At 44.4% G+C, this 21158-nt stretch overlaps 1 protein-coding gene across 2 annotated transcripts; it reads left to right on the top strand.

The window, feature by feature from the left end:
* Positions 1-2121: 2121 nt before the first annotated feature.
* Saal1 (serum amyloid A like 1) lies at positions 2122-20672 on the top strand. Of its 2 annotated transcripts, XM_038313703.2 has the most exons (12): positions 2122-2633; positions 3755-3871; positions 6770-6853; positions 9603-9682; positions 10982-11041; positions 11152-11267; positions 11731-11911; positions 13973-14055; positions 14141-14329; positions 17122-17318; positions 19138-19230; positions 20525-20672. In XM_038313703.2, exons 1-12 carry the CDS (start codon positions 2499-2501, stop codon positions 20615-20617), a joined length of 1428 nt encoding a protein of 475 aa, XP_038169631.1. In that variant the 5' UTR covers positions 2122-2498; the 3' UTR covers positions 20618-20672. The 2 variants fall into 2 exon arrangements, with proteins under 2 accessions (XP_038169631.1, XP_038169632.1); XM_038313704.2 differs by lacking the exons at positions 2122-2633; positions 3755-3871 and adding an exon at positions 4103-4121.
* The last annotated feature ends 486 nt before the right edge of the window (positions 20673-21158 follow it).

Genomic DNA, 21158 nt, shown 5'->3' with positions numbered 1-21158 from the left:
GACTGGAGAGGCAAGAATTGACTTGCGTTTTCATTCAAGGTCAACAGAAAAGGGTATTGGGGAAAAGAAAAGAGATAAAATAGCTACTTTCTGGTTATAGAAAGTAATTCTGAGAGAGAAGGACCAGGAAAGCTTGGTTGGATAATGGCAAATCAGAAGATACTATAAACAAGAGTCATAATTAATTCCATTTCCTGCCCCTGAGATTCTAAAAGAAAAGAAAATTCACAAAGCATGTTTGCAAAATCAGTGTAGTAGTATGACCCACAGAGAAAAGAATTTAAAAAAAAAAAAACAAAAACGAAACCTAACTTGAATTTTCTGGCATGGTGGCACCTGCCTATAATTCTGGCTGCTGGAGGTGGTGGCAAGAGGATGGCGAGCACCAGGCTTTCCTAGACTGTATAGCTTGACCCTATTCAAAGAAAGAAGCAAACAAAGGTAAAACCCACAAGTGGATGCTGAAATTTAAGGTGATGTAATATATATAAACTACTAATGAATGGTTGATATACCTCAACATGGCAGTTGTTAAATAGATCCCTCCTCCAATCTGGTATGTGTGTGTGCACAGTTTTGTATAATATGTGCGTTTGCTCTGTGTGTGTGTGCAGTGTTTGTGTGTGGTGTGATGTGTGTACAGTGTATGTGTGTGTGGTGTATGTGTGTGTGATGTATGTGTGGTGTGTGTGGTGTATGTGTGGTTCCGTGTGTGTGTGGTGTATGTGTGATGTATGTGTATGTATATAGTTATGTGTGTGGCATATGTGAGTGGTATATATGTGTGTGTGATGTGTGTGTGATATATATGTGTGTGATGTGTGTGTAGTGTGATGTGTGTGTAGTGTGATGTGTGTGGTGTGTGTATGTGTGGTGTGTGTATGTGTGGTGTGTGTATGTGTGTGTGTTTGTGGTGTATCCATGAGTGATGTATGTGTGTGGTGTGCATGTGGTGTATGTGTGTGGTGTATGTGTGTGTGATGTATGTGTGTGGTGTGTATGTAGCAAGACAGAAGCTCTATGAAACACCTGCATTCTGTGTGCCACAGAAATGAAAGTTTCATGAAACAACGCTAAGATTTGGTGTGTATAATGGCCTCTGGTATATTTCATTTTGGCCTAGTCTTGTCTGCATTCTTAACAATGTGCAAGCAGGACGCACTTCACACCTTCCAAAAAGGTCACCAGTCTTGAAATGAAGTAGTTGATCATCCTGTCCTGAAAAGTAATTGTGCTAAGGTGAAGTCTCTCTTCAGTGTGGAAGTTCTCCCTTCTCCACTGTCCTGTTTACACTCAGAGTGGTCAGATTTCAACCGTGTGAATGCAAAGCAGTAGCTTATACTAATAAATTTACATTTCCATGGGATTTTCTTATCTTTGTAAATGGTGATTGAAGCTAGGGCCTTGCGCATTGTTGGCAGACATGTGTTCCTCCACTAAGCTCCATCCCCAGACCTTCATCCATGTTAAATAAATCAGACTTGGAGATCCTGTTAATAGTCCCTTCAGCTTTGTTTCCTGTTTTGTGAACTGTTCTTCCTTTGTTCTGTCTGTTTTCTTAATGAGTTGTCTCTTTCTTACTGGTTTATTTGTTATTTATAAGATTTATTATTTTTGATATAGAGCCTACATTTTTACAGATTAATTTTTTTCTCAATTTGAAGACATACAGATCACCATTAGACAGGGTCTTGTTGTGAAGCATAGACTGTCTTAAATTTGTGACAATCCCCTTCCTTAGCCTCGCAGGTACTAAGGTCACAGGTGTGAGCTACCATGTCCAGCTGAGGCTTTTACATCTTATCTGTCTTACATAGAACAATAGTGAGAAGTGTAACAATTAATTTTTATGTATTTTACCTGTATGTGTGTCTGTGCATGTCTGGTGCTCAAAGAGGGCAGAAGAAAGTGTCGGATCCCCTGGAACTGGAGTTACAGAGGGATGTGAGCTGCCATGTGTGTGCTGGGAACTAGAACCAGATCATTGGTAAGACCAGTGAGTGCTCTTAACCACCGAGCCATCTCCGAAGTCTGAGAAACATGGCTGTTTCTCACAAAGGCGTTGTGCGTTTTAAGAAAGCCCCCATTCTCTGAGGTCATAAAAGGTCCTTTACAGTTTTTTCTACATCTAAAACCTTTAAAAGTTTTGTTTTATACATTCAGTTCTTTATTCAGATTCAGCTTGTATTGAAGTCCCACATACAAGCCATCTCCGTCCTCCTCCTCCTCCTCCCTGGCTGAGAATCTTTTCTGACTCTCTCTCTCTTCCCTGACCCCTCTTCATTCCAGACAAAGATAATACTGACGTGTGTTTCATGCTCACTGCTGGCCCTAGGTGGACACTTTCTGGGAGTTCCCACCTGTTCCACAGGTTCCTGGACCATTCCGGAGCCTGACAGCAGGGGGAGCTGTGGGGAACGGCGAGCTGGGCCCATCGGGCTCTCTGGCACATCCTCTCGCCTTCTCCGGGGCTTCCGGCGCCTCTCTCGGGCGCCAGCATGGACCGTAACCCGTCCCCTCCTCCGCCTAGCTGCAATCAGGAGGACGAGGAGGACCTGGCAGGGGGAGACTGCATTGGGAGCACGGTCTACAGCAAGCACTGGCTCTTCGGAGTACTCAGCGGACTCATTCAGGTGGGGAGACTCGTGCAGGCGTCCTCCGAACCAAGGGAGCGGATAGGATGCTGGAGGGTCGGGGTGCCAGTTTCCTAACTCTTCCCGGAACACCACCGCACACATACTTTACTCGGATTTTGCTCTGCAAGTCATTGTCACTTTTGAAATCAATTTCTGTTTCGTGGGCTCTCGTCACAGTGAAGCGCATAGTTCGGAGTCAGACAGCCGTGATCTCCATCCCATGCTGGAAGTGTGATTCGTTAACCCAGAACCTCGATTTCTTTCACAGTTTCTATAAAATAGGATAACCAGTATTATCGTACACACGGTTTTTGTGTAGATTGAGATGATAATGATAGTAGAGTGTTTGAAATAGTGTTTGTTTTATAGGAGGCTATCAGATTTTTCTGCCTACTGCCTTCCATGCCGCCAATTCCTGTTTTTGTTTTGTTTTGTTTTGTTTTGTTTTCAGAGACAGTTTCTACACAGTGACCAAAACAGTCTTCCTTTTTTATTATTTTTAAAGGGTGTTTTTGTTGCTATAAATGAACACTTTCTACTTCCTAACTGGGGATCCAAGGCTGGTTAGCTCAACCTCACTTAACGATTCTTAACCTACACTTAAGGATAGCTACGTTATGCTCCGTGACCAGTAGACTGGTGGCCATCTCCAGTCATGCACTATGCTTTGTAAACTCTTGTACTCACCTCTGAATGCTCGAGTCCTACCCTTCCCATGAGATTTCACTTTCCTCTTTTAAGAAAAATGTCTTTCTCCTCCCAGGGATAGGTCAAAGTCCTTCATCTTTCTACCATAGCTCTTTTCACCAGCTCAGCAAAGTCAGCCTTTTCTATTGTGACTGTCTGTTTACATGGCTTTCCTATACTATCTTAAATCATTTGAAAGCAAAAGTTCATATTGTTGTCATTCCTGTTTTTTCTCTTGCAGTGCCTGCAGACAGTGTTTCCTCTAAGAATGCTGACTGTAAATCATCCAAGGCACTGCAAGGCAGTTTTTAGAAACTCTTTTGCCAGAGGAAAAGTACTTTAGGGATATTCTCTTGGAGACATCTCTGTGGTATATTACTTGAAGAACTCTGAGTATTTTAACTGATAATTTTTTCTCCATGTGTCTGAAGATTGTCACACCTGAAAGTGCCAAGTCCGGCTCGGATTATGATGAGCAGCAACAGATGGAGCTCGCTGAGGAAACGGAGAATGAAATCTGCAGAGTCTGGGATATGTCCATGGATGAGGTATGAGGAATCTGCACAGTCTGGGATATGTCCTTGGATGAGGTACGGGGAATCTGCAGAGTCTGGGATATGTCCTTGGATCAGGTATGGGGACTCTACACAGTCTGGGATATGTCCTTGGATGAGGTACGGGGAATCTGCAGAGTCTGGGATATGTCCCTGGATGAGGTATGGGGAATCTGCAGAGTCTGGGATATGTCCCTGGATGAGGTACGGGGAATCTGCAGTCTGGGATATGTCCATGGATGAGGTACGGGGAATCTGCAGAGTCTGGGATATGTCCATGGATAAGGTATGAGGAATCTGCAGAGTCTGGGATATGTCCCTGGATGAGGTATGGGGAATCTACACAGTCTGGGATATGTCCTTGGATGAGGTACGGGGAATCTGCAGAGTCTGGGATATGTCCTTGGATGAGGTACGGGGAATCTGCAGAGTCTGGGATATGTCCTTGGATGAGGTACGGGGAATCTGCAGAGTCTGGGATATGTCCATGGATGAGGTATGGGGAATCTGCAGAGTCTGGGATATGTCCCTGGATGAGGTATGAGGATGGAAGTGAAATTCTGGAAAGACTCTAGAGTGAGAAGGCGTTTGAAAAGATTCATTCCAGATCTCTGGCTAGCCTCATAATGGCTCCCTCGATCAAGATATTCTTTCCGTGCTCTCTGTCTCTGTCCTTGCCCCATCTTGACTATGCCATTCCCTCAAGTTCTTCTCCCCACTCCCCTTTTCCTCTCCTCCTCTCCTTCTGCCCTCCCTTTCCCCCAACCCCATGCTCCCAATTTTCTCAAGAGATCTTGTCTACTTCCCCTTCCCAGGGGGATCTGTATATGTTTCTCTTAGGGTTCTCCTTGTTGCTTCTCTGGGGTCATGGTCTATAGGCTCGTTATCCTTTGCTTTACAGCTAGTATCCACCTATGAGCGAGTACATACCATGTTCATCTTTCTGGGTTTGAGTTACCTCACTCAGAATGTTTTTTTGTCTAGTTCCATCCATTTGCATGCAATTTCAAGCTGTCATTGTTTTTTACCCCTGAGTAGTACTCTAACGTGTAAATGTGCCACATTTTCTTTATCCATTCTTTAGGTGAGGGGCATCTAGGTTGTTTCCAGGTTCTGGCTATTACAGATAATACTGCTATGAACATAGTTAGAAAAAAATCCCAGGAATCCACAAGGATGACCCGAACTAAGACCCTAAGCAATAATGGAAAGGGTGCCTGAACTGACCTTGCCCTGTAGTCAGATTGATGACTATCTTAAATGTCACCATAGAACCTTCATTCAGCAACTGAGGGAAACAGGCAGAGAGTCATAGCAGAGCACTGGGCTGAGTTCCCAAAGTCCAGTTGAAGAGTGGGCAGAATGAGAATATGAACAAAGAGGTCAAGGCTGTGATAGGGATACCCACTGAAACCTGAGCTAATGGGAGCTCACCATATCCAGCCAGACAGGGAAGAAACCAGCATGGGACCAAACTAGGCCCTCAGAATGTGGGTGATAGTTGTATAGCTGGGGCAGACTTCGAGGCCACTGGCAGTGGCACCAGGATTTATCCCTACTGCTTGTACTGACTTTTTGGAACCCATTCTCTTTGGAGGCATACCTGATTCAACCTAGATATAGTAGGGAGGGCTTTGGTCCTTCCTCAAAGCAACGTGCCTTACCCTCTCTGGGGAGGGGAGAAAAGTGAAGAAAACAGGAGGAGGGGAGGGACTGGGAACTGGGATTGGTATGTAAAATAAAAAAAGATAGTTTTTTTTTTTTTTTTAAATAAAAGAAAAAAAGGCTCATTCCTTCTGGCAAGGCCTTATTGGGTGACTGTAGCCCGTCCAGTTTGTGGTTCAGGGTATGAAGATCCAGGAGCTATTAATGTTAAACTCATGCCTTGAACACAATACAGTTTCATCCTATGAGCCCCATAGTGTATTTAACATAAATGTGAGCTAAGATAGGTATGACATCACTAGGGAACATAATTTCATAGGACTGTTGACATACATACGTACATACATACATACACACACATATATTTAGTCATCATTGACTAAAGCTTTATTTAGTTTGTTTAGTTTTAGATGTGTGTTTTTTAATAGGCATATCCCACAGCTAACAGATTTAGCTTTTGTACCTTACACTCCTATGTGAGAACCCTCTTTCTGCGGCCGCATGTCCACTCAAGGTTCACCTGTGTGGTGTGCCCCCTTAGGTGATGTGGGTGGAAGAAAATCTCTAGGGAGAAAGTTCCAGACTGTTGTAGTTACACTGTGATCGGAATTCTTTTTGTACTAATTGAAGCCCAAGTCCCAATATCGAATGTAACCCAGTAGCATTTATCTCAGTTTTAAGTTCTTACAGGGTAGGATTTAGGAGTTGACTCTTCCCCCAGCTTCTAACTTAGTATCTGGCAGTCAGCAAACGTGTTTGGGTAAGTTATGAGCATTCCAGGTTCGTGCCGAATAGAAGGAGGGCTAGCCTCTGGTGTGTCACTGTCAGGGTCAGATTGACTTATGGGATCGTTCTACTGTCTTGGTACCAGGTACCCCAAAGACTCTTATGTTACTTTTGTCTTTTTGTTTGGTTGGGTTTTGTTTTGTTTTGCTTCTTCAAGACAGGGTTTCCCTGTGTAGCTCTGGCTGTCCCGGAACTCACTCTGTAGACCAGGCTAGCCTCAAATTTACAGATATCACCTGCCTCTGTCTCCCAAATGCTGGGATTATAGGCCTGTGCCACCACTGCTTGACTTACTTTTGTCTTTTTGATACAGTTCCTGATCTTTGATTTTTCTGTTATGGATGAAAGGAAGTAAACATGAAATTAAACTTTTAGGGTTATCTGAGCTATAGAGCTTGAGCAGTATGCAGCATCTAAATTGCTCATCATTTTTGTTTATAGGATGTGGCTTTATTTCTACAAGAATTTAAGGCTCCTGATATATTCATGGGAGTGCTGGCCAAATCCAGGTGTCCTCGATTAAGAGTAAGTATATACAGTTCTGCTCTTCTCTTGTTTTGCTTACTGACTATAAGCAAATAAATTGGTGTACATATGCTATTGGACATTCTTAGGTAACACACTCCGTGAAATAATTAGATACGTAGAATTTTAGGTTTGGATTAGATTTGGGAGATCAATAATATCTGGAAGCCAGATAAACATAGCCATGCTAGGCTGCTGCTCTGTGGCAGGACAAGAAGTAGTGCCTAGACCTGCAGTTTATCTCTCTGTTCACTGTGCCCACAGGCTGACCATGAGAACCCTCCACTCCAAAATCTCCCCATATGCTCCTCCTGGTCATGTCTCCCTTGCTGGCCTTCCCTTCTCTTTCTCTTACTCAGTGCGGCACTTTCCTGCCTGTGGTCACTGCCGAGAGCAAGCTCCCAGGAACAGCAGGTGGAACCCAGGAGCAGTGCAGTGTCCTGAGTTTTACTGCCATTCAGGTCTCTGCAGTGCACATGATATAGGACTGTTAATATTGCTGAAGGATGGCAGTTTATGAATATCTACTCTCTACTGTTTGCCTTCCTCCTCCTTTGAGACACACGTAATAGATAAAAGAACTGAGTCTCAGACTAAGATAATATGTCCAAAGTCACACAGCTTGTAAAGATGGAGCCGGAGTTTGAGCTTATGCCCAGCTCTATCATAACCCTGTCGTTGCTTCTTTTTCTTTGAGATAAAGTGGAAAATTCCATAGAGTGTATTACAAATTGAATGTTGAATTAAGGTTTTTATAAATATGTTTATGTATTTCTGTCTATGGATGCTTTGTCTGCATGTCTGTCACACACCAGAAGAGGGCACTGGATCTCATAGATGGTTGAGAACCACCATGTGAGTGCTAGGAAGAGCAGTCAGTGCTCTTGACTGCTGAGCCATCTCTCAGCCCCTTGAATTAAGATTTTTATTTAGGGGAATGCTCCGCCCATATTGGGTCCTTATATTTACATAAAGTGTTGGTGATTTTATGGCATTCCTTCCTTGATGTTACTATTTTTTTATATTAGTCATGATAAGTTCAGGAATTAGGCACACTGCTGTAAATGTGTCCTGGTCACAGCCTGCTACAGCCATGGTTCTCAACCTTGGCCTTATGAGGAATCACTAGTCTAAATGTCAGCATGGCTCAGATCACTGGTGCTGAGCCCTCCTCAAGAGCGTCCGGTCCAGTAGGCTGGAGCAGGACCTAGGTGTCTGCTGTGGTCCCAGGTGATGTCAATACTTTAAATCAGGGCCATACTGTTTTCAAAAACTTTGTCCTGGAGGACTTTCCAAAGTCATGCGACATCTCCATATGCGGCATCCTAAGCAGTTTTCCCCTCTACCAGGGGTTCTCCTATGCAGCCTACACAGGAAGTTGGTCTTCCACGAAAGTTCACTCCCTCTTATAAGAGAACGTGTGTTTTCTGCCCCGAATCGCTTGCTCTTCTGCCAGTGTTTGAACCATCTGCACTTTACTGAAGCTCTCTTTAGTTCCTCTCTAACTTTCCTCAGCTTTTATCCCTTCCTATTTCTTCCTGTGCCTGAGTCTGGACTCTGTCCAGAGTGAACACCCCTGTTCTCTTTACAGCCAATTTCTTAGTGAGTCCCAGCATACTTATTGTGGGGATTTGAGCTTGCGGTTTCTGTCTCAACCTTCAAAGTGCTGGGGTTACAGGCATGTGCCACCACAGCCAGCTTGGTGCCACCACAGCCAGCTTAGCTCCCTTTCTTACTCGCAGAAGCCACAGCTCTATTCCTGCAATGGCGTAAGCCCCGACTCCCCTGTTGGTATCTGGTGTCACTTCCAACTTTCTTCATGAGTTTTCAGCCTGTGTATTTTCTAATCCTATATCCATCCTCTGTTCTAATTCAGTAATTATCACCCTGATCATAAGAACTCCTGTGTACTTGGTAAACACTAGCTACTGAGGCTATATGTAGCCTGGAGATTCTGATTCAGTGGAGTTGATGGGGCTTGGACACTGTCGACAATCTCCGGGTGCTGAATCCCAGCAAGTTTGGAATCCCTGTTCTGTGTAAATGTGCCATGCCCTTCCATCTTATTTTTTCCTGTTGATATGACTAATACTTCTGCCTTACACTCCCTCTTCACGTTCTCACAGATGGTTTGCCATCCCCTTTAGTGCCTCAGTCCTTTTCCATGCCTGCCGTTACCCCTCATTGATAATAGCAGCCATGTCTTCTTGGGCGAGTACCCTGGAACATGACAGCTCTGGGTTGCTGCTGTCTTCCAGTTGAAGATCTCAGGCAGCTTGCTGGACTTCCCTCAGTTCAGAAGTGGGGACAATACAGTCCCATCTTGTAAATACTGTGTAAAATGATGCGTGGACAAATGTTTCAGTGTGTTGTGTTCCCTCTTTGAGAACCTCCGTGGCTCCAGACACCATCCCATATTAAGTCTAAACCCTTTGACACGACAGTCAAATCCTTTCCCTCTGCTCCGTTTCTCTTGTGCTTTCTTATGGTTCCTGCATTCTCTCCCTTAGTCGCCTGTGTTAAGGATCCTTCCACGCATAACGCTTCTTCATCTATGACTTTTGTTTTGTGTCTTCTATTCCTTCTCAACTGTGTGAGTTGTATAAGCCGAGTATGTAAATCTGGATGCCAGCTATAAACGTCCGTATCCTCCCCTCAAACTTGGTTCAGTAGAAGTTTTTGTTCAAGTTGTTATTCTTCATGGCTTTTACCTCACAGCCAGTGTGACCTGTGTTACTTGGTTTGACAGGAAATCTGTGTGGGAATTTTAGGGAATATGGCTTGTTTCCGGGAGATATGTGTGTCCATCAGCAGCTGCGAAGATCATGGGTAAGTCCTACTACCTAATAGCTGTGTTTCTCTGGATGGGTTCCAAGTTTCTATTCCAAAGGAACCCTTGAACCTAGGAGAGGTGGAAGTGTGAGGTGTGCTGTTTCATTGTCTCAGGACACCTTGGGTGCTGATGTGACTGAGACTTCTGTACTAGCTAGGGACTTGACTTAGGACTGAGCCTTTGCATCCACGGTAAAGCATGAGTTATCACAGTGAGTAAGTGGATTAGGCAAAGAATATGTAGAGCCTAAATTGGAGCTAGGGTCCGCTGGTCAGAATCCAGAACAATTTAAGCATGGAGAATCCAAGGATTCAGAACTAGTCTGGGAAACTCAATTGCTGAACAGTTTTGCTCTGAGAACTTTGACTTAAATAGGAGACTGGGACTTGCCTACGGACCAGAAGATAAAGAGTTGCCTCTAGGATTAAAAGGCTGTCAGACTTTTAATTAGAGGCTAGTTCTTTTCTAAAGCCAGAAAACTTTGGACAGAGGGCTTTTTAATAGTGGAGTCTCAGGTGGTCGGTTACCATAGTAGATCTGAGAACGTGGTAAATTTGATGGGCATATTCATTTTCTTGGAGATGGTTCATGGCTGTTGACTTAATGATCTAAAGAAGTCTGTGTCCAGCGTACATTAAAGTGATTGTTCTTATTAAGGGTTTATCCCTGTCTTCAAGGGCCTGGGCCTCTTGAATTGTTTCTGTTACATTCACACACAAGGTGTTCCATGACGAATTGAAGAACACGTGAACAGTGATATGTGTCACACAAAGCAGATAAAAAGATGCTCAGATAACTAAAGCATATTTTAAGGAAAAACTATAGCTGCTTTTATATAAAATTAAATGCAAAATCAGAAATCTATTAACAAAACTATAGAGCAGAGCAAGGAGATGATCTCTGGGGAAGTCAGGGCCACCTTTCTAGGTGGGAGAGGAACACGGTGGGCAAAGGCAGCTACAGGTGGTCAGCTCTGCTCTGTACCTTAGAAACATGAGTTCTCAACCTTTAGGTCATGACCCCTTCTGTGGGGGGGGGTCATAAATCAGATATTTACATTACAATTCATAGCATTTATAAAGTTGCAGTTACAAAGTAGCGATGAAACAATTTTATGGCTGGGGGGTCCCCACATGAGGAACTGTAGGAAAGGGTTGCAGCGTTAGGAAGGCTGAGAACCACTGCTCTAGAATTTATGAAATGCATTTATGCTTTGTCTCACAGTAGAAACTGTCTAAAGTGAAATGAAAACTGGTTATTTGCAATGATTCTCATGGCTCACGGTGTCTCGGCAGGCAGGTGCTTCTGCAGTGTTTGTGCGACTCAGACCCACCCACTCTGCTAGAAACCAGCAGGTAAGCCCAGAGATCACTCATCAGAAGCCCTGGGAAAGCAGAGTGGACTCTTGACTGTGGTGGCCCTTGCTGTTGCCCACGCAGATATTGAGCTCACATTTGTCATGTAGGTTGTTGCTTACTTGCCTTTCCCAGGCAGAAGTGGCCAGTGTCTGGGTTGAAAGGATCCGGGAACATCCGTCCATTTACACTAGCGTCTGCTTCATCATGTCAAGTTCAACAAATGGTAAGTTACCATGCACTCTAGGGAGAAACATTGGTGCATATCCTGGGAAGCCACTTTAGACTTTTCATTTTAAAAATTTTATACTTTCATTTTTTAAATTTATGGGTGTTTTCCTGCATGTAAATCTGTGTATCTCTTGCATGTTGGTATGTGCCTGCTACCCACAGAGGCCAGCAGAGAGTGTCAGATCCCCTAGGACTGGAGTTCCAGACAGTTGTGAGCTATTTTCTGTGTGGGTGCTGGGACTCAAACCTGGGTGCTCTTAATGACTGGGCCATCTCTTCAGCCCCAGAAAGCCACTTTGCACTGAAGGAAGATCAGCCAATTTAAATAGGCTCCTGCAGACACCTGGGAGGAAGCGGCACCTTGGCAGATTTGGCTCTTAGAGGAGCTTGAGGAGTTTGGCTCCCCCTTGTGGCTTCAGACGCTTGGGTTCTCAGTTGAACACCTGTCTTGACTGCAGTTGACTTGTTGGTGAAGGTGGGGGAGGTCGTGGACAAGCTCTTTGACTTGGATGAAAAACTCATGTTGGAGTGGATTAGAAATGGGACTGCCCGGCTTCCGGACCAACCCCAGGAGGACTCTGAAGAGCAGCCAGTATTTTCTTTTGTACCCAGTATACTGGAAGCTGCCAGACAAATACGGTAGGTGAACTGTTGTACAGAATGGTCTGGAAAAATTCAGTTGTTCTAAACATCCTTAGATGGGAGAGTCTTAGTTTCAGTAAGCAACCAGTCTCTCTTAGGTTTGTGGTGGCAGAGTATTTCCTCTGCAAGAATAGTATGGGTTCATAGCATTTGCTCCAGTATGGCTTGTCATAGCTTGCTATGGTAACTGACAGCAATTTTATGTATTTTAAATAATCAAGGAGAAAAGATTATCTTGTTTTATTTTACATTGAATGTGAAACAACTCATTGAGCATATTTGTTTTCTCCCTGCTTCCTCCTTGTGTGTGCACACCAGTCTGTATAGATGATCGGCTTGTGTGTGCACACCAGTCTGTGTAGATGATCAGCTTGTGTGTGCACACCAGTCTGTGTAGGTGATCGGCTTGTGTGTGCACACCAGTCTGTGTAGATGATCGGCTTGGGGGCTTTGATGTCTTGTCATGAGAGGCGGTTGTTTATGAGTTGTTAAAACAATGTAGCACTGATAACTGCAAGATTAATGTTTGATTGATCTGCTTAGTTGTTAACAGCATATTCTCAGAACTTATTGGGCTATGTTAAAAGTTATTAATTTTATACCTTTTATCAAGTGAAGATTAAGCCACACACATCTCTGCCTCTTCAGTGTTTCCAGCAGTGAATGATGTTGCCAGTGTCCCATCTAGAGAAGGTGGGAGAACTGGAAAGTCCCTCCTGACTTCCCTGTCCAGCTCCTTCCTCATGGCCAGTCGACTCTTACTGTGATCCCATCCTGGCAGCCAGACCTCTTCTCCCTTGCTTGGGCAAGTGCCACACTGTCTGCCTTCTGGGCTGCCTGTCTTCTGGCTTGCTTCTCCCGAGCCTTGCAGCTGCTTCCGTGGTGTACACCATCCTGCTTCCGTGGTGTACACCATCCTGCTTCCGTGGTGTACACCATCCTGCTTCCGTGGCGTACACCCATCCTGCTTCCGTGGCGTACACCCATCCTGCTTTCATGCTCCTGGCTTTTCAGTGACCTTCCACAGGAAATAGTTCAGATTTTTAAAACAAACAAAACTGGCACACAGTTCTCTACACAAGGCCTATCCATCCTTGTTCTTGCTTTGTCTATATATAATTCCATTCTGCGGATGAACCAGGCTTTCTTGTTTCCCTGCCTTTGCTCAGGGTGTCTCTCCAACGCCACAAACACCTGCCTCTTCAGGTTCCTGTGGAAACACCATTTCTCTCAAGATCTCTTCCCTGACCAAATTCCCTGACCAAAGTGCCTGGGCCTTCTAGTGTTGAATTCATTTTGCTTTATGGTTATGGCCCTTTAATTACTTCTTTCCTCTTAGACTGTTATAATCTGTGAAGGTGGGTGTAACATCTTAATACCATCAGTCTTTCCAGCCCCCAGCAGTAAGTGCCCCAAAATGATAGATACTTCAGTAAATATAGCTGGGCCATTTAATTGTTCATGTTTTTCACTTAACTGTCTGGTTGAAGAAACAGTATTTTGAGTTCTATGAATACAAACTGTTGAACAAAAGAATTAGGTTTTTATGTTTCTGCTTTCTCAGATAGGGATCTAGGATGGTCTGTGAACTCTAACAGCATCAGGATCGTGATGTCTGTGCTGTAGACCTCACATCCCTCTCATAGAAGTATCAGTAGCATACATGTGTAGACTCACACATGCACATACATGTGCATATACTCACATACTCCTTCACTTACATGCACTCACACTCATGTACACATACATACACACTCACATTCACACACTTCATATATATGCTCACACACACTAATTCACACACAAACATATGTCCACCTGTACACATCTATACATTCACATACATATATACTCAAACTCGTTCACACACTCATAATACATAAACACCTTTTCTTCAGTTTTCCCATATCAATGTCAGTGCTAGTGAGCAGGGTGTACTTGGCTGGCCATTTCACGTTCTGCACATTAGTACAAGGTAATAAACCCCTGCAGAGCTAGTGAGCATTGCTGTTCTCTAACAGTGAAGTTAAGAGTGCTGTGCCATTTCTGTCTGCTTAGTTCTGAAAACCTGGAAGGGCTGGATGTCTACATGCACATCCTACAGCTGCTCACCACAGCGGACGATGGGATTCAAGCAATTGGTAAGGCGGGTTCTTGGGGCACGCTGTCGTTGCTTGTTAAGTGTTCACATTTTTAAATTACTATTTGTAAAAAATATTTCTTAAGTACAGTGTCCTGATACTGGAAAAGACACATGGAATTTACTTTTTGACCTGGTTTGCCATGAATTCTGCCAAGTTGGTGACCCGCCCATCATACTGCAGGAGCAGAAAACAGTGCTGGCCTCTGTCTTCTCCGTGATGTCTGCCATCCGTGCTTCATGGGCTGCACAGGAACACCCCAAGAGGGAAGAAGGCAAGTGCAGTTCCCTTCCACCAATTAAACTGGCACCCACAGATCGTAAGTGCCAGGCCTGTGTCTGCTCTTCATTGGGTTTCTTTTTCAATTTTTCTCCATTTAAAAAGAAAATATCCTCATTCCCCTAGTAACATAAAATGTTAAATGCTTAATACAAAAATATTACAAAGTTTCTAAGAGGCGTCAAGGGTACAGCTCAGTAATGGGGTGCTTGCTTATTAGCATGAGGGCCCCCTGGTTCAGTTCCTAGGACCAAAAAAGGAAGCAGCACCAAACAATGTGGCTCTGCCCAGAAGAACCACCCCACTTTTATCAGAAATACTCCCTAAAGTCCTCTGTGTTCTGCTGACTCCATTGCACTCACAGCTCATCCCCAGAGAAACCAGTAAGGTTTCTGTCTCAGTACCCAGTGAGGATGGTCTCTATTCAGTCTGATGTCTCAGTATCTCTGACTGTTCGACTTGTTCAGTGCTGAATTAGGGTGAAAAGGTCAAAGGGTCAAAGCCCCATGCGCTTCCCGATGCTTTCATTGTGATTGTGTTGAATGTGTGGTGTGTCTAGGAATGCATTGTGTGGGTCTGTTTCAGAAGTGCCTTGAGGTTTTTTAGTGTACAGATCCTGCATTCTTATTAAGTTTATTCCTGCGCGTTTTAATTTTCAAGTCCTAGTCTCTGTTACATGCTTTCTTCTACTGATGATTGTTAGACTTTATGGAGGCTGTGGATTGTTAACTTTGATTGTGGGACCTTTACTGACTTGCCTGTAGTTTGTTTTTGCTGTGCGTGAGGTGGGACTCAGGGCCATGCACCTATAGGTAGGAATCCTCTTGCCATATCCACATTCCTGTCTTACTGTTCTTAAATCTTGTCTGATGTCTGTCTATCTCTCTATCTAATGTGTATGGGTGTTTTGCCTGTGTGCACACATGTACAACAGATGTCTGGTGCCTGTGGAGATGAGAAGAAGGTGTTGGATGCCCTGGGTGGGGATTATAATGGGCTCTGAGCCAACATAGGGGTGGTGGGATTTGAACCAAGGTCCTTTGGAAGAGCAGCTGGTTCTTTTAACTGTTGAGCCATCTCTCCAGCTTTTGTCTTACCGTGTTCAGTAGTAGTTCCCATGATAATCTTTAACTTTGTCTGCTATCAAGTCACATCTACTTTTGTCATTTTCTATCTCTGACTTCTTTTTCCTATCTAAGTGGATTGCTTAGTGCCTGCTGGAGACATCTTTATCTTCTTCCCGACTGTTGAAAATGGCACTAGAGTTTTGCCATTTAGTGTAACTGTGCATACGGTGCTTGTTTTTGCCTCTCAAGGATATTTTTTTGTTTTTGTTTTTTGTTTTGTTTTGTTTTGTTTTGTTTTGTCCTGAGACAGGGTTTCTCTGTAGCTTTGGAGCCTGTCCTGGAACTAGCTCTTGTAGACCAGGCTCTCACGGAGATCCGCTGACCTCTGCCTCCCGAGTGCTAGGATTAAAGGCGTGCACCACCACCACCTGGCTCAAGGATGTTTCAATCTCTCCGTTTTAAGCTTTTTGTTTTGTTTTATAAATAAGCACTGTTTCTAAGTGCCAATTCTATATTTCTGGAGATGTTATGTCACTGACCAAAGGAACCCCGAGTACCTGCTGAGGGAGCTGGTGGAGGCCGTCGTGTGAATACTCCAGAGGAAGCACGGCAGATGGAGACAGGCATGCGTGAAAACACTGGGCACTGTGCTGGAGGAGCAGGGCTGAGGCTCTGTGTGGCGAGGGTGGCTTGAGAGTAAAAGGAAGGAAAGCAGCGCAGCTGCCAGGCAGTGGAGTGTGGAGGGCAGGACCTGCTAGGAGGGAGGTCCTACCTGGGTAGGTGTGGCTGTGATAGACAGCCAGGGGCTGATAAAGGTCGGGAGCCGTGCGTAAAATGGGGGTAGAGTAGGCAGGCTGTGCGGCATTGAGGACAGCAGTGCTCCGGCCTTGCTCAAGGCAGGAACAGTAGAAATGCGGAAGGATAATACCAGGCTGTTCCCTGTAGAGATTGGGAGGGTGAATGGGTAAAGCAGCTGCCACTCACTGAGACAAGGATGACTGGCTTTGAGTGTGCTGCCTCAAGGGGTCTGAGTGCGTGCTAAGGGACAGTTTAAGTCAGCAGTTGGGGGAGGTGTCATGGTGTCTGCTAAACCTCAGAGATTTCTTGGACTTGCTCTGACGTGAGAAGCGAGGGAGTCCTTACCACAGACATGTTTGTCTTGTTCTCGGTCGTCATGCAGTTTGTCCATGAGTGCCATCATGCTGTTGTGGGTGGTATCTTTCTAGAAACCTGTGGGGAGCTTTTCCGTGAGACCAGGAGCATCCCACTTGTTGCTGCAGCAGGACTAGGCGTTTGTTCATACTGCTGCCTGCTGTGCCACCCAACTTCATGTAGTTTGTATGTTTACGCAGAGCATGGACATCCACGTTAACTCCTTCACAGTTAGCTCTCTCCTTTCCTCACTGTTAACTCTCTGCTTGCCTGCTTCAAGCCTTTCAGAGAAGCTCTGTGGAGTTGGGGTTATTCCAGTTTTGTGTGATGCTATGATACAACACTGACCATGATCAACTTGGATGCAGGGAGGCAGTCTATTTGAGCTTATAAGTTACAGACCATCATCGGTGGAATCAAAGCAGGAACCACTCTACCTATCTGTGGTCGTGAAAACATATGTGGCACTAGTTCAGGGTGAGTGGATGGACAAATGAGTGAATGGGTGAATGAATGAACAAATGAAGGAATACTTACCTGGCTGGTTTCATTCTCTTATTCGGTGCAGTGGATCTTCCTCTAATTGACAGCCTGATTCGGGTGTTACAAAATATGGAACATTGTCAGAAGAAACCAGAGAACTCCACAGAGTCCGACCCAGAGGAGCCTACAAACTGTGATTCAACCCAGGATGAGTTCCATATGAAGATCCTGAAGGATATTTCGTGTGAATTCCTTTCTAATATTTTTCAGGAGTTAACAAAGGTAGGAAAGAAGTATTGGTGGCTTCTTATATAGGCGTGGGTTACTAGACGTGCTGAACTTTAGGCTGCTGTGCTCTGACGGAACTGAGACCCCAGCCGTGATGGAGAGAGGACCTGGGCTTAGTGGCTGGGCAAACTCTGTTCCACTTGTTGTGTTCTCAGCTCCATTATTATTTTTTGTGATATTGAAAAAGATTTCTTTTCTCCTCCCTTCTCCTCTGCCGCTGTGATGCTGGGACCTGGGCCTCATACATGATAGGCGAGTGCTGTGCCTCTGAGCTGCAGCCTCAGCCCTGCTCCCGTTTGTTTTCATGGGGGAAGGTGCACATGTGTAGAAGTCAGAGCACAACCTGCAAGAGCTGATTCTTCCCTTCCACCAGATATACATATATACATATAAAAGTAGTAAGATTATTTGACTCAAAAGTATTGGGGAAATTTCATTATTTTTAGTCTTAACTGGTCTTGTATGCGTGTGTACACACTTATGACACTAGGCATATCAACAGACTATATTACTAAAATTTATATTGATAATTTCTGATGTGTAAAAATGTTAGTTTTGTTTGATTCTTATTAGTGGATATTGTAATTTTATATTAATTCAACAGGTGAAAATTTGTGTTCTGTTATGATTTACATGTTTTATTATTAGTGAGCTGGATTATCTTTCCATATATTTGTATATTATTTGTGTTTACTTTTTATAAAGATCTAACTTTTAAAGTTTCATATTTTTGTGATGCTTAGAGTCCACCCCAGGGCTTCTCACATGCTAGGCAGGTGTTTCCCCTTTGAGCTCCATCCCTAGACAGATGTATTCATTTTGTGGTTTATATGAATTTCTCCAGTGATACTTAATGTCTCAGTTGCTATTCTGTCAATGTGAAGAGATGCCGTGACCAAGGCCACTCTTAAAAAGAACGCATTTAATCGAGGACTTGCTAACAGTTTCAGAGGTTAGTCCATTGTCATCATGGAAGGGAGCAGGCAGGAGAGGTGCTGGAGAAGGAGCTGAGAGCTACATCCTCGTCTTCAGAGAGGAGGAGACATTGGCTCTTGCTTGGGTTTTTGAAACCTCAAAAACCTCACAGTGACACACTTCCAGCAAAGCCACCTCCTCCGGCAAGGCCATTCCTTCTAATCCTAATCCTTTCAAATAGAGCCACTTCCTGGTGACTAATCATTCAAATATGTGTGCCTGTAAGCGCCAGCCCCATTCAAACCACCACAGCGTCTTTTTTATTTTGCTTTCAGATATGTTTTCGATTGTTTGTCATTGCTTTAGGTTTGGGAGGAAAAGACAAGCCTGTTCCTTTGTCTTTAAGATACAGGCAAATAGCAGGAAGGTGTGTTGATTAAAGACCCGATGGCATGTCATGAGACTCTTAGGTTCCACTTCAGGGAATTTGGGTTTAATCTTGAGGAAACTGGGGTGCAGCTGAAGTTTTCTTTCTTTTTATAAGCAAGTGATAAGATCAGTTTGGAAAGATTCTTCCAAACACAGCAGGCATAAAGAAACTGAGTTGAGGGCTGGAGGCCAGGAACCAGCCAGTAGGTTTATAGGCAGTAATCTTCAGGAATAGCCTGGAAATGAGAGCCTGGGATGAGGGGAGGTGCACGGGAGGGGCCAGCAGGCAGGCTTTCGTGGGTGGCATCTTTCACTGAGGTTAGCCGTGTTCGGGGTACTCAAGGCTCTTCATGGCAGCTCAGCTGAGGGTTTTAAATGCCAGTGGGACCAGTTGTGATTGTGTACACTGATGTTTATCTGTTTGCCAGATGCAGCGTTGGACATTTTCCTTTTCTTTTGTTTGTTGTAGGAAACTGTGGCTCAGGGACTGAAGGAGGGCCAGTTAAGCAAACAGAAATGTTCCTGTGTGTTTCAGAGCCTCCTGCCCCTGTACAGCCCTGTGGTGAGTAGGATGAATGCACGGGGGCTGATGCTCTGTCAGAGATGGTGGTGTACCTTACAGGATTCAATGTCTTGTGCCTTGAGATTAATTATAATCTCAAGAGGAAGGAATCAACATGGGTTCATAGTGCCCCTTCCTATTATGAAGTAGACAGCCTGTATAGTAAATGAAAGTCTAAATTTTTTAATTAAAATTTTTTGAGATTTATTTGTGAGCGTGTGTTTTCCCCTGAGTATATATCTGTGCAGCATATGTGTACAGTTGGCTAGAAAGGCCAAAAGAGGGTATTGGAACCCCTGCAACTGGAGTTACAGATGGTTGGGAGCTGCCCTGTGGGTGCTGGGAATTACATCCAGGTCCTCTAGAAGAATAACCAGTTCTCTGAACTCAGGAGCTAAATTGTTCTTCTCTCTCTCTTCCCTGCCGTTCCCCCACCACCACCTTGTGAGATTGGGTTTCACTGTTTAGCATAGACTGGTTGTAACTCTATAGTCCAGGTTAGCCTTGAACTCATAGAGATCTGCCTGCCTCTGCCTCCTGAGTTCTGGGATTAAAAGCATGTGCCACCATGCCTGCCCCCAAAGCTAATTTTTATGCTTTTTCACACAACACTATTTATTACCATTGAAGGCAATTTCAAAATAAGAATTTTTAGGAAAATGAGCTGTGGAAAATGAAAGCATAAGGGACTTGTCAGCAGAGAGGGTTATGATAGAGTGTGTGCAGAGAGGGTTATGATAGAGTGTGTGCAGAGAGGGTTATGATAGAGTGTGTGCAGAGAGGGTTATGATAGAGTGTGTGCAGAGAGGGTTATGATAGAGTGTGTGCAGAGAGGGTTATGATAGAGTGTGTGCAGAGAGGGTTAATAGAGTGTGTACAGAGAGGGTTATGATAGAGTGTGTGCAGAGAGGGTTATGATAGAGTGTGTGCAGAGAGGGTTATGATAGAGTGTGTGCAGAGAGGGTTATGATAGAGTGTGTGCAGAGAGGGTTATGATAGAGTGTGTGCAGAGAGGGTTATGATAGAGTGTGTGCAGAGAGGGTTATGATAGAGTGTCACTGGGGTCTGTTATAGCTCATGGGGGAAGAAGCTGGTCAGGGCTGGCACTTCTAGAGTCACTACTAGAGTATTGTCGGTGACTGCAGGAAGTCCCGTGGCTGTCACCTGTGAATCTGCTACATGCTTCTGTCGGCTTCAAAAGTCCCTGGAGGAGCATTTCCATAATTAACCATGAATGTCTGTAAAACTGCTTGTTCCTCCACTACAGTTACTTGGTTCTTTGTGTGGTTCACAGGTGGAAGACTTCATTAAAGTCCTACGCGAGGTTGATAAGGCTCTTGCTGAGGACCTGGAAGAAAGCTTCCCCAGTGTGAAGGCTCAGACTTGAGACCCAAGTTGGAGTTCCTGCTCTCTAAGGAATAAACTGTTTCCTATGGTTTGAAGTTGGCATTTGGAAGATTTGTACGAATGTTGTATCAGACCGTGTACTTCCTGATGTCCCTCCTCCCCATTGATCCCACTTTCGTTCACGCCCATCACTAGAGTTTCTCCACTGTCACCTCCCTCCCTTTGCTCTGTTTGTTATAGCTGTGTAGTTGATAAAGAGGAGATCCAAGCTTGTCAAAGCAGAGGTTCTTTTTCAAATAGAGTAGGTAAAGATTGTCTTCATAAGTATTAGTTTGTGTCCTTTAGAAGTATTTTTAGCTGCAGCAACAGAAGCCCTCGTATGACAGCTTCTCCGGTATCTGTGTGTATCTCATGCATGAGTACAGAGACCATCAGCGCAGACCGTCCCCTTTCCCAGTCCCAGTGGCCCACCGTGCAGATCTTTGCACTTATTCATAACCATGAGGGCTGTGCTGTTCCATCCAGGGATGAAAAGGAAGAGGCATTCTAGAAAGTTCTGGCAGCTTCCCCTGACCCCTGTT

This window comes from Arvicola amphibius, chromosome 12 (genome assembly GCF_903992535.2).
Source record: "Arvicola amphibius chromosome 12, mArvAmp1.2, whole genome shotgun sequence".
NCBI classification, from domain to species: Eukaryota; Metazoa; Chordata; class Mammalia; order Rodentia; family Cricetidae; genus Arvicola; species Arvicola amphibius.
The sequence above is the reverse complement of the archived record's forward strand: the minus strand, read 5'-3'. Positions and strand labels throughout refer to the sequence as shown.

What these genes read in the sequence shown, in the direction of transcription:
- Saal1 (XM_038313703.2), top strand. Translation starts at nt 2,499, where the DNA reads ATGGACCGTAACCCGTCCCCTCCTCCGCCTAGCTGCAATCAGGAGGAC. An exon ending in TACTCAGCGGACTCATTCAG is followed by an intron (nt 2,634 to 3,754) that starts GTGGGGAGACTC and finishes ATGTGTCTGAAG; the next exon opens with ATTGTCACACCTGAAAGTGC. An exon ending in TTTTTCAGGAGTTAACAAAG is followed by an intron (nt 17,319 to 19,137) that starts GTAGGAAAGAAG and finishes TGTTTGTTGTAG; the next exon opens with GAAACTGTGGCTCAGGGACT.